At 33.3% G+C, this 17,007-nt stretch overlaps 1 protein-coding gene across 2 annotated transcripts in view; it reads right to left on the reverse strand.

The window, feature by feature from the left end:
• The window catches only part of LOC130613349 (ethanolamine kinase 1-like), a 30,557-nt gene that overhangs the window by 3,640 nt on the left and 9,910 nt on the right, over window positions 1-17,007 (reverse strand). The window contains exons 2-5 of one of the 2 annotated variants that reach the window (XM_057434707.1): window positions 4,105-4,718; window positions 3,829-3,974; window positions 2,586-2,669; window positions 1,594-1,686 (exon numbers count right to left, since the gene is read on the reverse strand). In XM_057434707.1, the coding sequence (XP_057290690.1) occupies window positions 1,594-1,686; window positions 2,586-2,669; window positions 3,829-3,974; window positions 4,105-4,691 (910 nt within the window). In that variant the 5' untranslated portion in view covers window positions 4,692-4,718. The remainder of the gene's footprint in view (window positions 1-1,593; window positions 1,687-2,585; window positions 2,670-3,828; window positions 3,975-4,104; window positions 4,719-17,007) is intronic. The other variant, XM_057434708.1, reaches the window with a different exon arrangement.

The following is a 17,007-nucleotide window of genomic DNA, read 5'->3' on the forward strand; positions in this document are numbered from 1 at the left end:
ATCTTTTCTTTAAGGTGAAAATAATTTCCTTAGTGTTTCATGTTTTCCCTCACTACGATCTAGCAAAAAGCAAATGGATTGACTGATCCTTAGCTGAATTTTTTTGTAACGGAAAACCACTATTTTTGACCATGCCCATATTTGAGACAGTGGGTATTTAGTCACTAGCTAACTTTCAAAATTGCATTTTTTAAAACTCAAATTTTAAAATTTATGAGAACACATTTAAAGACAAAGATAACATGCTATGAAGGATTTTGTGTCTATGCAAAAATACTTATATGTTATGGGGTGCTTTTGGAACAATGTAGAGGAAGTAGCTCAAGAAATAGTTTCGTAATAATTGTAATTCCAGAGTTACATAATTTAGGCATTTTAAGGGAGGGATATAAGACTTTTTAAAGAAAATATTTTACTTTGACGGAATGAAAAATAGGTACAGGTTCTTTCAAATCCTGTGCATATGCTACGAAAATACCGAAGCAATTAATTAATGTCCAATAGCATGCGCATGAAAATGTTTCTCGTGACGCCACTTCTCATTTGCTGCAGCACGGTGTTATGAAAAACTTTGATTTAAATGTTCTTAAATGCTTTTTTAAGTTAAAATACGATTCAGTTATGGCAGCAGGAATGAGCAGAGAAGTGGTATTGGCTTTACTGTTGCTGGACATAAAAGAAGAAAAAGAACATGCTTTAAAACAAGCAAAAAGTTGTTGGGTAAAACCGTGACTTGGAAATAGAGAGTGACTTTTCATACAATCTTCGAGGAGATAAAAAAATGACGTTAAGAAGTTCAAAGATCATCTGTCTGAGTTATGGAGGTTGTCATGCTTTCCATAATTCGGCTTTGGCTGAATGCTCTTCATTCATTTTTTCACGTCTTTTTTTAGAAGCAGGAGCCCTTGGTTCATCTTCAGTCAGCGTATCAACTGGGGACACAGTCCAAATGTGCTGCAACAATAATTTTTGTCCTGGGACATATTGCAGAAGGTGGGGACACGAGCAACATTTGCAATGCAACAAAATATTCATCAAATTTGGAGCACTGGCGCAAAATAGATTGAGATCTATTTTGTCCCCGAAGTTGTGGAGCAAATTTTTTGCTCCATGCAACATTTTTTTTGCTCCATTGCAGTAAAAAGTAGATACTGGACACGAGAAATTTTTGTCATGCATGTGCAATGGAGCAATGTTGCACAGCACGCGTATGAAAATGTCCCTCGTCCCACCCTTAGCTTTACAGGCCTATAACCACACTTTTTTTATGAGACTTCAGAAATCAGTCTTTCTAATTCAAATTTTTTTCGCGTCTGTAATCTTCATTATACTGTTTTGATCTTTATTAATTCTTGCATGTAAGGAATATACACTTTCTATTGCTTTTCTACCTATACTATCTATATATTTATGATAGATGTAAGGTAATTAAAAGATTCTATGGCAAAAACTTTGCCAACGTGAATATATTTTTTTCAAATAACGTTCGAGTTCACCTGTGCATTAGCCCTGGCGTGAATTAGACAGGCTGGAAATAAAATAATTGTAAAACTCTTAAATATTGTAACAACATTTATTTGTACTTCAATTTACCATTTATGTCGTTATATGTTTGTAGGTATGTTTTAAACCAAACACGTTGTGTTTCTTCACTTGGATATAAAGAAAAGTCTGGCTCATCGATACCTAAACATTCAGACACAGATAGTTACTGTTGGGATAAAAATAAAAAAATTAAGATTATATAATATTTAAATATTTAAATTCTCAGATATAAAACTTCATGTATAAATTTGGGGACTAAATTTTGTTTCTAAAGTTTGTACCAATTATAACTTGCAGGATGCAACAAATCTTATTTTGATCTAACACGATAGCATTAGCCGAGTTATGAAACAATGTACGTTTCAGTTGCAATAATTTCAGGTGTTAACCTAGTGTATGTGCATCTTCATTTAGGATTGTTTAGCTTAAGCAGTGTTGCATACTTAAATAATGTACTTGGCATTTTTTGTTTTATTATGTATGGTAAAATTTGAGCCAAGGGAAATTTACTGCAAATATAGACTACATTTAACAAATACATGATCTTTCTGTCTATTTTATGCATGCTGCTAGGTATGCAGCTAAGTCGTTGTGGGCTAAATGAATGGACACTATTTGTTCATGGTTTCTTTACTGGTACGCATCGCAGGTGGCAAACGGAAAATAAAGAATTGACCTAAAGGTTTCCTGAGCGTAACTTAGCACCTTGATCCAGAAAATATCCATGTTTCATTAATTATGGACGTTAATTCAAGTTTTCTTAAGTGCAATAAAGTAAGTTGACAAAAATGGTACAATTGCTTAATCTCTGTGACAACTGTGTTCGCTGTGCTAGTCTGTTACAGGACATACATATTGTGTATGTGATTTTCTGCACCATGTCTTGCATTACTTTTTTACATTTTAGATACATGTTACAAATTGTCCTTTACATACAAAAAGCAATCAAATTTTATACGAAGAACACACAAACCAAAGTTGTTGTTTTTCTGTGACGTTCGCTGTTGTAATGATTGCATACATGACATTTAGTAACAAACCTGCAAATTCGTTGAAATTGTTCGCAATATCGTAAGCAGCATAGTTAGGACAGCCATATTCATAATCAATGCAGTGTATCTCCTCTACAAAAAGAAAGTAATAAGCAGAACTTTTAGTAAATTTTGTTTGCCTAGTGACAGAATTTTAGTATTTATATAACAAAAATAGGAAACAATTTTAGTTAACATTGGCATGGACATTCTGAACGAACAAGGTAATATTTTTATTAAAAATATTACCTTGTACTACCTAATAATATAAAAGGAGAGTAAATGGGCCTAACGTTTTTCCAAATCAAGTAAACATTGCAACAAATTCATGAAAATTGCATCATTTTATTTTTTAGCAAAAGTTAAAAGTTTCAAGTTTTTATGGATAAAAAAAGCATTGCTAGTTGCTCCATATATATAAAATAGAATTTTTTACAGGATGTTAAAAATTTTAATAGGATTTTTAGATGCAAACAACTAATTTTCCTAATTTTGATGAATGTTAAGAACAAACAATACTGAATATTTAAAAAATACATACAAAACTGTTGAGGATGCATACAATTACTTTTAAAGCGTGGTATAAACAATGCATGCTAAATTTGTTTCATTTCAATAATGTAGTTGTAAAATTTCTTCTATTTTAACAATTTAAAAAATTTAGACTTGTGTGAATTATAAAAACTTTAAGGAGACAAATTTAATATTGATTCTGTTCAAAAATGATTAAAAGATCTAATAACAAAATCCTTTCTACTAAAAACTTAACCTAAAATAAAAATATTAACACTTTTTTCAGGACTGAATTCTATTTATGAACGGTTGTAGTATTACAGTACAAACTTTATTGCTGCAAATATTTTCATTTGCTATGTTGTATTGTAGTAAATGTTACAGCTGATGACAATATGGTTAAGTTTCACTTTTATTACCCTCTTCTTATGGCTACAAATGCAAATTAATGAAGGAATGATAATAAAAAACATAGTTGTGCCATTAAAAACACTGAGCCTGGTTATGCCTGATTCTTCCTAGACATGATTATTTTTCTAAATTTCTACCTAATAATACAACCAATTTCACAATGACCTTAAAAATCCAAAGTTCCAGAGATCTAGATCTGCCAGGAAGAGTCCTAATTTCTTTACAGGAAACTAACTTTCATGGCTATAAAATTTGATCATATTTGTTTGTTAACATGTTATATAGCTTTTTTTGGACAAAAAATATTTTCGTATAAATGTAATTATACCTTCATATTCGTCAAAAATGAAGTTTGCGCAAAGCAAATCATTGTGGCAAAATGTGATCATTTTCTTTTCAAGTTTTGATACAGCTTCTTCTATCACACTGACTTCACCAAGAAGGTCCTTTTTGCTTGGTACAGCTGATAAAAACCTAAAAAGACAAAGGGAAGTAGTCATATGTTCATATTTTACCATCAATAATAGAAGCACGTCAGTCAAATACTCTATTTTATGTACACAAACTACATGTTACATGCTTAATGTATTAAAATTTGTCTTACCGTTCCTGTTTTTCTTTCGATTCATATTCTGCAGGGATTAAATTAATGTACTTTCGCATTGTGGAAAATAATGTTGATTCCATTTTATGTTGTTTCAAGTATTCATCGCTAAGCCGCAAAGAATGTAACTTTGCTATGTATTTTGCACAAAGATTAAGTATGACTGGATTTTTAAAATCTTCCACACCCAGCACTTTCCCTTCAAGATACCTATAACAATATCCATTTTGAAATGTGCAATATAATGGAGGTGCAGCACTACACCTTGATAGCTCTTGGAAATTTCTTAATTCTTGTGCTCTGTCAATGATTAGTTCAGTTTTACTACCATATATTCTAACCAGAACAATATCAGAACGACCATATTCTCCAAAACGAGTTGATACTTTTAAATCGCCATCAACAACATAATATCCAACCAGTTTGTTGGTAATTCCACTGTCATAAACCTTGTGGTGTAATTTTGTGATATCCCAAGACTTCTTGATATGACTCATCAATGACCGCACTGTATTGTCAAGATTCTTATCAGTTATTTTTACATCAAAATGTGGGACTCCATTGACACGGCTGTCTGTTGACAACATACTGTGTTTTTTTAAAACTGTATACAACTAGAAGAAAAAACATTAAGTTGTTTTAAAGCAGTTACTCCTAATTGTTCACCACACTTAACACTGTTCCAAAGATTTTATCTAGACTGATAAATCTTGCTAACAAAACAAAAACCTTCAAATTCTACAATAATATTTACATATACAAGCAACCTTAAAAGCAAATGTACTACAGAGCACTCTAAAAATGTAACATTTTTTTAAATACAACAAACCCAGGCCTATCAATAAGGGGAGAGCAATTGCTCTTGCTCATGCAAAGGCTCACCCAATTCTGAGAAATGAGAAACTACCCGAGCCATTAATTGCTCCCCCAATTCCAAAAAAAGTTTTTCTAGCTGAGCAATATCAATTCATCTCACATGGAAAACAATTTCCCATTCTTATTATTTATATATATACAATAAAAAAACCAAAATATATAAAAAAGATAAAATAAAATAAATAAATAGACTTTGTGATAAAATATGTGTTTATAATCTCATTCTATTTATTCAGATTGTTCATCCAGTCTAAATTATTGTAACCTTTGGGGAGGGATTTATTGCTATGGTGTTATTTTCTTATTGATAGGCCTGTAAACCCAAACAAATTTTCATGTTTATAAAATAGGATATCGCCTACATCAAGGGATAACTAGTAATTGAATGGTGCTATCATCATCATCATCATTCTCAGCTCGAAGTCCGTTTTCCATGCTAGCATGGGTTGGACGGGGTATATTAATGATCCTCTCCCAATCTGATCTAGACTGTGTTAGATCTAAACTCAACTTCCTCTGTATCAAGTCTGTCCTTATAACCTTCTGCCAAGTCTTTCTCAGTCTGCCTCTGGGCTTTGCCCCAGGAACTATCAAGACTCTACATTTTATCCTCCCCCATTCTTTCTAAGTGCCAATTCAATCTTTTTATCTGGATAAGATCTTTAATTCTACGGATACTTAGCCTGCTTCTTAGCTCATCTGAACTCTTTCTGTCTCTCAGACTGGCGTTACACATCCACCTAACCATTCTCATCATTCCTTTCTAAACGGTCAACATCTTCCTGCTTCACTGCCCATGTCTCACTACATTACAACATAACACTTCTTACACAGGCCTCATACAACCTAGCTTTTACCTCAATTGACAAGACTCTGCTAGTCAACAAAGGAAGTAACTCAATGAACTTTTTCCAAGCAGAACCTATCCTGCAAGTAACACTTCTTCCAACTCCCCCTTCACTGCCCAACGTATCACCTAAGTAAGAGAAGTTCTCAACTATCTCTAATGTGCCACTGTTGTACATCATTAAGGTTAGTGTAAAGGAAACATTTTTTTTTTAGGTTTTTGCAAAAAATTCATGACATATAGAAAAAAAATTCTCTTTCCAATGACATATTTTATAGTCTATGAAAATATTTGGAACATACCTTTTTTTGGAAAAAGCCTTTTTAGAGGTGTTATATCCTTCACACCTTTGAAAAAATATGTGCAAAATAAGTTGAGCATATTTTTTGTAAACATTATGCATAATATGGAACTCCCATGTAAAAATATGCATAATAATATTTTTTAGATAGTTTACTTTTATTATAAAATTAAAAAAAAAAATCAAAGTTATGGAATATGCAAATGAGCTGTCTCTTGAAAGTCTGACTTCTGTCTATTAATAATTCTAAGCATGTGCACGCATATTTAGCATAAAGAAAAAGTTCGCACTTCTATTATCTTTCTGCATCCTCAGTTCACACATTTTTTATAACACCTTTAAAAACAAATATCTCGTTAGTAAATTTTTGCATACTTTACGTTTGTGGTCTCTTTTTCCGAAAGCTTCCTATTGGCTCATTGAAATTTTTGATGAAAAGCTGAATAAATTATGCACAAAAGGTTGCGGGATTTAATGGAATAAATTACTGATTAGCGAATTATGACGATAGAAAGAAAAAAATATGTATTTTTTTGAATGGTTATATATAGTTACAAATAATTTCATAACAACGTTATTAGAAAGAAAAAAAACGGGAACCTTTTTGAATTTAATTTATGCTGAATATAATGGTGTGAAAACGAGAAGTCTGCGACCACGCGTTCGGAAAAAGAAGCCATTTTAAAAAGTACGGTGAAAAAAAAATTGGTGTGTGCTTCTTTCATTATATTTTCTTTTTGGAAAATTACCATCTCACAAAAATAGCACCATCAAAAAAGTTTTTCATCAAGCATTCAGAAGCAAAAAAAATATATAAAAGTGTTGATAAATTATAAGGGTTTTTCTGAGACTACAAGACTACAAGTGAGTTTTTTCCTTTACAATAAACTTACAGCTGGAAATACTTCATTCTCTACAATCTCACCTCTGCAATGATTGCATACAAACTGAATGTCAGCTCTTAACCTTCCACTAATACTACTGCACTTCTTATGTACCCAATGCTTGCAAGTCTGACAGAAAATTGGGTTACTACCTTTTTCTTCTAGTCCTTTCTCCCACTTCTCAAACTTTTCAACTAATTCTCCCATCGACTCTGCTATGAGAACCAAATCATCTGCATACAATAATTCCCATGGACATTCTGTTCTGAACTCCATCGACAACTCTTTTAAGAGTAGAACAAACAACAAAGACTAAGTACAGAACCCTGATGTACACCAACATTTACACTAAATTCATCACTAAGTGAATTGTTAATCTTGACACGACTTCTAGCATTGCTGTACATAGACTGTACCATCCACACCTAATTTTCTCATAGCCCACCAAATAACTTTACATGGCACTCTATCTTTCTCTAAATCTACAAAGGCAAAATAGAGATTCTTTCTCTTTCCTAAATACTTTTCCTGGAACTGTGTGAGTAAAAATATGGCATCTGTAGTGTCACGTCCTGGAATACAACCAAATTGCATCTTATCTATATTAATTCTTTCTCTAAGTAACTTATCAATCACTCTTTCAATAACTTTCATTACTTGATCAACCAACTTCAAACCTCTATAGTTACCCTTTTCTAATGCATCACCCTTGCCCATGAAACAATTTACTATTACACTTGACTGCCACTCACTCGGAATAGCACCATCCTTTATAATCTGGCCTGTAAAAATATCCACAAGTTGGCCTGTCCTTTTAATATTGTGTGCGTCTCGCTACTTGCAGTACCTTTTTGCGTGACAGACAGACCTTACAGTCAAATACATGTAAATTAATTGTACACTTATTGTACATGTTTTTAAATAAATGTATTACCAACAAAATCAACAATATAACCATATATATCAACCTTTTATAGTTAACATGAAATATTATTCAAACAAAAAAATTCTTTCAGATTACCAACAAAATCAACAATATAACCATATATATCAACCTTTTATAGATAACATGAAATATTATTCAAACAAAAAAATTCTTTCAGCTTTTTTTTACAACAACATTCAACTAACAACATTGAAGTACAATGTACAAATACACAACCAGTCTGTAGATGTGAATACTTATAAATAAACACCTTTGTCAATCAAATTCAGACATTTGAGTAGTGAAAGTGAAAGGACAGTGTTACAGTCATCTGTGATACTTGCTATTGTCTGCATAAATTGGTTAAACAGGATAGGAATAATATGTTGCCTTTCGCTTGCTTCCAGTATTGTTATATTATATCCCTAGAGCTTAAAACTTACAACACAAATTATTTCATTAAGGGTAAACATTGTGTAAAGTTTGGACTTGTGAATAATCTAATTTCCCAAATTTTTTTTGATTTTACTCAAAAATCGGGAAAAATGGGATTTTGGAGAATTCTGGGTGTTTTACATGTAAATTGTGTAAAAAGCAGAAAAAGGTCTGGCAAAAGAAACTTTAGGAAACTTATTGGTCCCAAATTTTTTGGGATTTTACTTAGCTTTTGACTATAGTTAAAGGCTATTCATGTTCTTCACGTCAGACAATATATCTTGTCTGTTTTTCATGAGCTTGAAGTGCTGCATTGTTTAATTATATGGCATACAGCTAATTATACCATACAATGTGAGGCCATGTGGTGCCAGCAAAGTTGGTATTTCTCTTGTATCAATAGTTATCTTTTTGTCCTAGAGATTCCATATATGTTTAAGGCGAGCATATTCCATTTTTGCAGTTATTATCTACTTTCATAATCATCTCCACAACCACCTTTGGTCACACCATCTATTTTAGTCTTTGGTTTCTTGCTTTAAGTCATCTTCGTGTATGCAAAATTTTGTGTATTTTGCTTTGTGAGACTAAAGATTATGTCTTGAAAGTATTAGGCTAGGAATTGACTATTTAGGCTATTCAAATTTAGCTATTTTACAGATGTAACATAAGTAGGTTTGGTAGAAACTAAAAATATCGTTGGGACTATGCACTGAAAGAGCAAAAGGCAGTAGAAACTATGTTGATAAAAGAATAAGAAGAGAAAAATCACCTATATAGACTACTATAACAGCCAGAGCGGCATTTTGAGTTGGCCATCTGTTTATCATGTCGATATTGATAAGGCAACCAGGCTTTATTAAATAATCCAAAATTATTATAATAACCCGGGAAAAAGTTACAGATAATTTGCATGCGAGTTTGTTTAAGTTCGTATAATACAGGTTTTCAGAATTAGCAAAGTCATACTTAATATTCCTGCAAGTGGTGCAAGTTGGTAGTGAATCATGTTCCAAAAAGTTTCACCTATATATCTTTTATTTACACATGAATTTAATTGCTTTCTAATGTTATCATTGTGCATGAACCATAACAATAAGATAAGATAGAGGCTTTTGTTCATAACATACAGGCCATTGTTTTAAAGCCCTAACAATCACAAAAGCTATTGGAATTTATATATTTTTTAATGAACAGACACCAACTTCTTTTCACACTTTTCTTACCAGGATTAATAGTAGTAGTCTCGATTACTTATTTTATAACAAAATATAGCGTTTTTTAATAATAAGTTTAGACATGTTACATCATTATATATTTCTTTATAACTTTGTAAGGTTGATTTCTCATCATTTTGGAACAAAATACCACATATTTAACTTCGTAAGGTTGTTTTCTTTTTATTTTCTCTTCATACAACAATTTTCAAGCTTCTATGGAACATTTTCGTATTATATTAGAACAAAAAACATCAATTGTCAATCTTCGTGTCATTTCAGAACAGAATTAATACGGGAATTTGTACACTGTGTTTTCTTTTTTGTACCAACAGTACTGCCTGAATGTAACTTTACATGTACACAATAGTTATCATTATTGCATGAGCTATCAGTATTTTTTTTATTTTATTTTATTTAAACGAATATTTATACTGGATATACATGTCAACTACAAAAATCAAGGACTGGTCAAAAAAGATTTAAGCAGAGACAAACTGGGAAAATTCAAACTAATCGATTGTACCAAAAAATTAGTTGTACAATAAAATAATAAACAAAACGAAATAAAAAATTAGTACCTAAATTATCAGAAAATCGTCATAACTTTCGTTGTTATTGTTAACCTATTGTTAAATAAATTAGCTATTTTTGTATGTTGAGGAGTTGGCATATTCGTTGCAGAGAAGTGGATAGAAAGTAATAGATGTTATACGTGTTAATAGCCGTATTATAGTGATAAAGTTTTTGATAGGTAATAGGATTTTCACTTTTCTGTCAGTTTATGCTCCACAGTGTGTACTCAGTGAGGAAGATAAAGATAAGTTTTATGATGAGTTAATAGCAGTCACATCAAAGTTTGGAGACACTGAACTTGTCATGGTGGGCAGCGACTTTAATGGTCATGCTGGGAAGTCATCTGAAGGTTATAGTGGTGTGCATGGACGCTATGGATTTGGGAGCAGAAATAAGGAAGGGGAGAGATTGCTTGAGTTTGGAATGGCAACGGACATGGTGGTTTGCAACACATCATTCAGTAAGAGACAGAGTAGGCTGATAACATATGAGTCAGGTGACTCATATGTTATCAGTAAGACACAGATAGATTACTTCCTGGTTAGAAAGTCAGACAAGAAAGTGGTGAAGGATGTGAAAGTTATATCGGGGGAAGAGTGTGTTTCCCAGCATAGGTTGCTGGTTTGTGATATTATCTTGAAGATTGTTAAAGAAGCCAAGGGAAAGTACAGGCCCCGTCGAAAAGTCTGGAAGCTGAAGGAAGAGATTGTAGCAAGACAATTTAGTGCAAAAGTTCAGCAGTTAGCCCACAATGGTCAATGTGATAGTGACAATGTTGAAAGTACTTGGACTACTTTGAAGAAATGTCTTCTAGAAGCTTCTGATGATACCTGTGGGTGGACGAAAGGACCAGCTAGACATAGACAGACCTGGTGGTGGAATAATGAGGTTGACCAGTGTATAAAGGAAAAGAGGAAAATTTGGAAAGAGTGGAAGTCAGGTGGTAGTAAAAATATTTACTTAGAAGCTAAGCGTCGTGCTCGTACAGCAGTGTATAAGGCAAAATCAGAAGCAGAGAGGAACCGATTTGCAGATGTGTTAAGAAGGGAAGACCAGGGCAATGAGGTATTCAAGATAGCAAAGCAAGTGAAGAAGACTAGTCAAGATGTTGTAGGTGAGAAGTGTATACGTAATGATGAAGGTGTTTTGGCTAGCACAGAAGAGGAGAAAAGGGTAGCTTGGAAAAATCATTATCAGAGGTTCCTTAACAGTGAGTTTGATTGGAACAAGGATAATTTGTCTGATGATGATGTTGTAGAAGGGCCAACTATGCAGAACAAGACAGAATTGGTAGTGGAGGCTATTAGGAAATTGAAGATTGGCAAGGCTGCAGGAGTATCAGGTATTGTTGCAAAGATGGTAAAAGCATCTAGATATATTGGAGTTGAGCTTATTACAAGTCTTGCTAACCAGATTATAAAGGATGGTGCTATTCCGAGTGAGTGGCAGTCGAGTGTAATAGTAAATTGTTTCATGGGCAAGGGTGATGCATTAGAAAAGGGTAACTATAGAGGTTTGAAGTTGGTTGATCAAGTAATGAAAGTTATTGAAAGAGTGATTGATAAGTTACTTAGAGAAAGAATTGATATAGATAAGATGCAATTTGGTTTTGTTCCAGGGCATGGCACTACAGATGCAATATTTTTACTCAGACAGCTTCAGGAAAAGTATTTAGGAAAGAGAAAGAATCTCTATTTTGCCTTTGTAGATTTAGAGAAAGCTTTTGATAGAGTGCCACATAAAGTTATTTGGTGGGCTATGAGAAAATTAGGTGTGGATGAGTGGCTAGTTACAATGGTACAGTCTATGTACAGTAATGCTAGAAGTCGTGTCAGGATTAACGATTCACTTAGTGATGAATATAGTGTAAATGTTGGTGTACATCAGGGTTCTGTACTTTGTTGTTTGTTCTACTCTTAAAAGAGTTGTCGATGGAGTTCAGAACAGAATGTCCATGGGAATTATTGTATGCAGATGATTTGGTTCTCATAGCAGAGTCGATGGGAGAATTAGTTGAAAAGTTTGAGAAGTGGAAGAAAGGACTAGAAGAAAAAGGGCTAAAGGTAAACAGAGCAAAGTCTAAAGTCATGATTAGTAGCATTGCAGCCAAGTGTGACCTTGTAGTTGGAAAGTGGCCTTGTGGAGTGCACAGGAAAGGGGTTGGTAGTAACTCAATTTTTTTGTCAGACTTGCAAGCATTGGTTACATAAGAAGTGCAGTAGTATTAGTGGAAGGTTAAGAACTGACATTCAGTTTGTATGCAAGCGTTGCAAAGGTGAGATTATAGAGAATGAAGTATTTCCAGCTTTAATGATGTACAACAGTGGCTCATTAGAGATAGTTGAGAACTTCTGTTACTTAGGTGATATGTTGGGCATTGAAGGGGGTGTTGGAAGAAGTGTTACTTGCAGGATAGATTCTGCTTGGAAGAAGTTCAGAGAGGCACTTCCTTTGTTGACTAGCAGAGTCTTGTCCATTGAGTTAAAAGGTAGGTTGTATGAGGTCTGTCTAAGAAGTGTTATGTTGTAATGTAGTGAGATATGGGCAGTGAAGCAGGAAGATCTTTACCGTTTAGAAAGGAATGATATGAGAATGGTTAGGTGTATGTGTAACAGCAGTCTGAGAGACAGAAAGAGTTCAGATGAGCTAAGAAGCAGGCTAAGTATTCGTAGAATTAAAGATGTTATCCAGATAAGAAGATTGAATTGGCTGGAGCACTTGGAAAAAATGGAGGAGGATAATTGGGTAAGAAAGTAACAATAAAGTTAAAGACAAACACAAACTGAATAAACTTTTTGTGATGAACCACCCCACCAACTACTTTCGTGGATGTTTCTTTTTTTGTTGTGTAGTTAGGCTGCATCTTTTCTTTTCCATCCCGACTGTAATTCTGGACAACATGGATAAACAGTTACACAACAACGAATGGCGCAGCTGGTGTAAATCGCATGTAACACTTACACCGAACACATAAACAAAAATGCTGAGCCGGAAGCCGAAGCCTTGACACTTCTCTTCAAATTTAAAAACATTCTTTTCTATGATCCAAATAGTTCTCTTCTGTATTCTCACACTTCTCTTTTGCATTTTGACACTTCCCTTCTACACTTAACACTTCTCCGCATGTGGCCTTAAACTTTTTTTTCGCAACTAAAATTCAAAATCTGCTCCGTAATTTTACACCAATGGTTTGTGCATATTTTTTCACTTTTCGCAAGAAGCGTACTTGGCAAACACGTGCTCAATTTACGGACAGCTTATTGTAGCAGGTCCCGTAGCATGTGCATGAATAAAATAATATCACTAATCAATTCAGATTAGTAATAGAGTAATTAATTTTATCAATGGACACAATAAATGGCAAAATAAATGGCTGCCCAGAGTCCTAAAGCCTTGACCCTAATGAATATGCTTTATAAGAATGTAAGGCTAGGATTCTAGGTTAAAAACAATAGTTCTTTTGTTGAGAACAACAGAAAAGTAAGAATACTGATCAACCTGGTTAGAATTTAGTGGGTGTATTAAAAAAGATATTTTTATCTAAAGTATGTGTAGTGGACACACACACAATATCTTTGGACAGTTATTGATTACTAGGAACACTAGATCTTTTTTTGACCGGTATGTCATTTATTCATCCTTGTCCCCAGGGATTTTAGCCGTCACCAATTAAAATTCGAAAAGGCAAAAATGCCTGAGGACGAGGGTTGTCATTTATTTAAAACCAGCTCAATTAATATTCCAGACCAGAATTAGGTCTGGGAATTTTTTGAGTTCATGGAAGAGAAGTGTTTCAAACTTTGGAAGAGAGGTGTTTCGAACGGAAGAGAGAAGATTTCGGAGGAATAAAGAGAAGTGTTTTGACTAAGAAGAAAAATGTTTTTTATTAAAAAGAGAAGTGAGCCATAGGGGCCATCGTAAAAAAAGTGAAGAAAAAGCTCTGGAACTGGGATTGAGATTTTTCCAATTTCAACGGAGACTAACAACAACGTTCCAGACAAATATAAAAATGCTTTTCTGTGAAGAAAAGTTGATCTTTGATTTTGCCATTCGTGTTTCATCAGATAAAATCTTTGGATGAAAAATTTTCTAGACGGGAAGTGTTGTCCAACAAAATCTTATATTTCATGTATACAATTTTGTTTACAAGCAACACAATAGAAATTAAATATTAAAACACCAAAAAAAATAGGCAAAATTTAGAATTTGAAAATCAAAGCAATAGTTTCCGGGACATGTTGTTCTAAAATTATGTAGTAAGTTTCACATAAATAACGTGATTAATACCCGTAAAAAAGGAATAAAAAACCAAAAACAATAACAAAAGAGAGCCACAAAAGGACCAAAAAAAGGGTCGAGAAAAAGTTGGTAAAAATGTTAGTAACTCACCCAGAAATTTTGTATTCACAAAGTACCTTTTACCAACCTAATCCATTTGCATACCAATCTTTAGAGAAGAAGAATTAATTAGAATTGCTTTTTAAAGCAAGCATTATTTGTAATAAAAATGGATAAACTAAATAGCAATGGACAAATTCTACCACTTTTCACAGACACTTTTTTTACCACGATATGGCATAGTAGTTAAAGAATCAAATGTTAAATGATGAGAACACTTTCCTGTAGAAAAGTCAAATTATTTGGCGGGATTTTTAGAGGCTCTATTGATAATTGTTTAGAAAAGCGATCAATGTAAAATCAATGTTGCGTAACATGCGATAAATCTTCTCACATCACAGATTATAAATATAGACTGGCAACATAACGAACAAGTCCCACAACACTATTGCACATCGCCGTTAAAAGTCCTGCGGAAAAATGGCACAACAAAATTTATCTTTTCCACATGTTTCTTTCTTAATTTCAACACTTACAGACGCAAAACGACTTTCCGGGACGGAAGGGGTTAATCCGCAATCACTAATAATGCATGAATTCTCTTTTTTAAATTCTCATCTTGATCAACATATCTGTAAACAAGCAGATAACATCTTCTTAAAACAAGAATATAAAAAAGCTGTTAAATATTTTAGAAAGTGGTATGAAAATGCTAATTAATTGGTTCGCCAGTGATGGAGTGAAATTGAAGGTTGATTGCAAACTACTCATTGTCGAAAAAATTGAGATGAGTTTAGTCACAACATGAAAGGGTTTTGAGAATAACAAAAAAGTGTGTCTTATCTCCCATTAGCAAAGGAGATATTGCTGCTAAAATTGCGAAGTAACAAATTTGATGCGAAATTGTAGTAATACAACCTCTCAGTGGTGTAGCCTATGAAAACGCGAAATTTCATCTCGCGAAATTCTGCATACATGGAAGGATAGGGAACATTTATTTGATAGTAGAAAAACTGCCCCTCCAATAATACTCACAGATAGTGGTCTTTTTAATATGCAAAAGAACAAGATAAGGTGAGCCAATGTTGTCAGGGCCTCTTTGCACGCAATACCAAATATAATGGCAAAACGATGCCCTTGGGTAATGTTCTGTATTTAGATTGTACTTCCACGAATTTGTAGCTAGTAAACAATATTTTAACCGAGACTCATTAGTCATTTATTTGTTTTTTTAATATATGGCTGAGCAGTATGTGATAGTACTTACAGCCTATGTTGTTTTAACAACACAAACTAATTTCACAGCTTCTGTAACAAAGTTCTTTTTTGAATTCCAGTTTATTATGTGTGTACCATTCATCTGCTATTTCTTTCTTTCTTTCTTTATTAGGTGGCAAAAAATGTAGTATATTCGATATTTGTCTGATAATGGTTCTTTCATTAATTCTATCAACGAATTGTTGTAAGCAAATCAGGCCTTAAGTCTTATGTTATAATAAACCTTTAAAACTGGTCTGGGATAAATCCTTTAGTGACGAGAAATTTGCCTTCAGGCTACAGAATGCAAAGAATAAGATGAATTTATTAGACAAAAGTTTAAATCATTTACAAGACATGTTCGATAGAGAGCAAATCAATTTTGGTTAAGTTTTGAAATGAATGTAATTCAAATTCCCCGAATTTTATTAGAATATTTAGCAATTATCACCACGTGCTATATAAATACTTATAAGAAGTACTCAACTACACATAACACTTACCAAGGGCTTTTCACAATAAAAATAACCGCCATTTCTTACTGACAGATGCAAAAAAGGCTGATGAAAAAAGGGAGTACTGTTTCGAAAAGAAAGTGTAGTATAACGACTTCAAGGAAGGGAAGCTTATATTATCAAAGGCCTTTTTAAGTTTGGTTTACATTTGGCGTTAAATCCCGGTAATTTTTTCGCGCAAAATTCTAACCTCAGATTTAATCAAATTAAATAGTCAACATTTTTTTAGGATTGTGATTTCTTTGTAATTTCACCATCTTCTGGAAGAATCTATATTATAATAGCCGTACATTTCTGTCACGCAATATCAACCGCAGTGACACACGAAATGCGGTAAATAAGGGACGGACCACCGACTACTTAATATATATTCAGCAATTTGATGTCTGCATGTGAACGGGACTAAAGTGGAAAAAGGGGGAGGGGGAGGGGTACAAAATGGCTCGCGTTACAGTTAGACTCCGAAAAAAAATTTGTTTTATGTTAGGTACTTTTCCGGTGTTAAGGCTAAAATACACGGTAAGTGTAACGGACTGTTTAGTTGTAAAAAAAACTTATAAGTTTCGTTGCTGGTAATACACCTGTCTACACGTTGAGTTAAAATGTATAAGTTTTTTTAAAAAACTCTGTTTTCACAATGAATACCAAAGAAATACATGTAAATATTCCGTCAATTTTATAAGGTCTCTTCTTTCCAAACAAGTCAAATATTTTTGTGGTGAGTCATAACAT

Source organism: Hydractinia symbiolongicarpus, chromosome 10, assembly GCF_029227915.1.
Source record: "Hydractinia symbiolongicarpus strain clone_291-10 chromosome 10, HSymV2.1, whole genome shotgun sequence".
Classification (NCBI taxonomy): domain Eukaryota; kingdom Metazoa; phylum Cnidaria; class Hydrozoa; order Anthoathecata; family Hydractiniidae; genus Hydractinia; species Hydractinia symbiolongicarpus.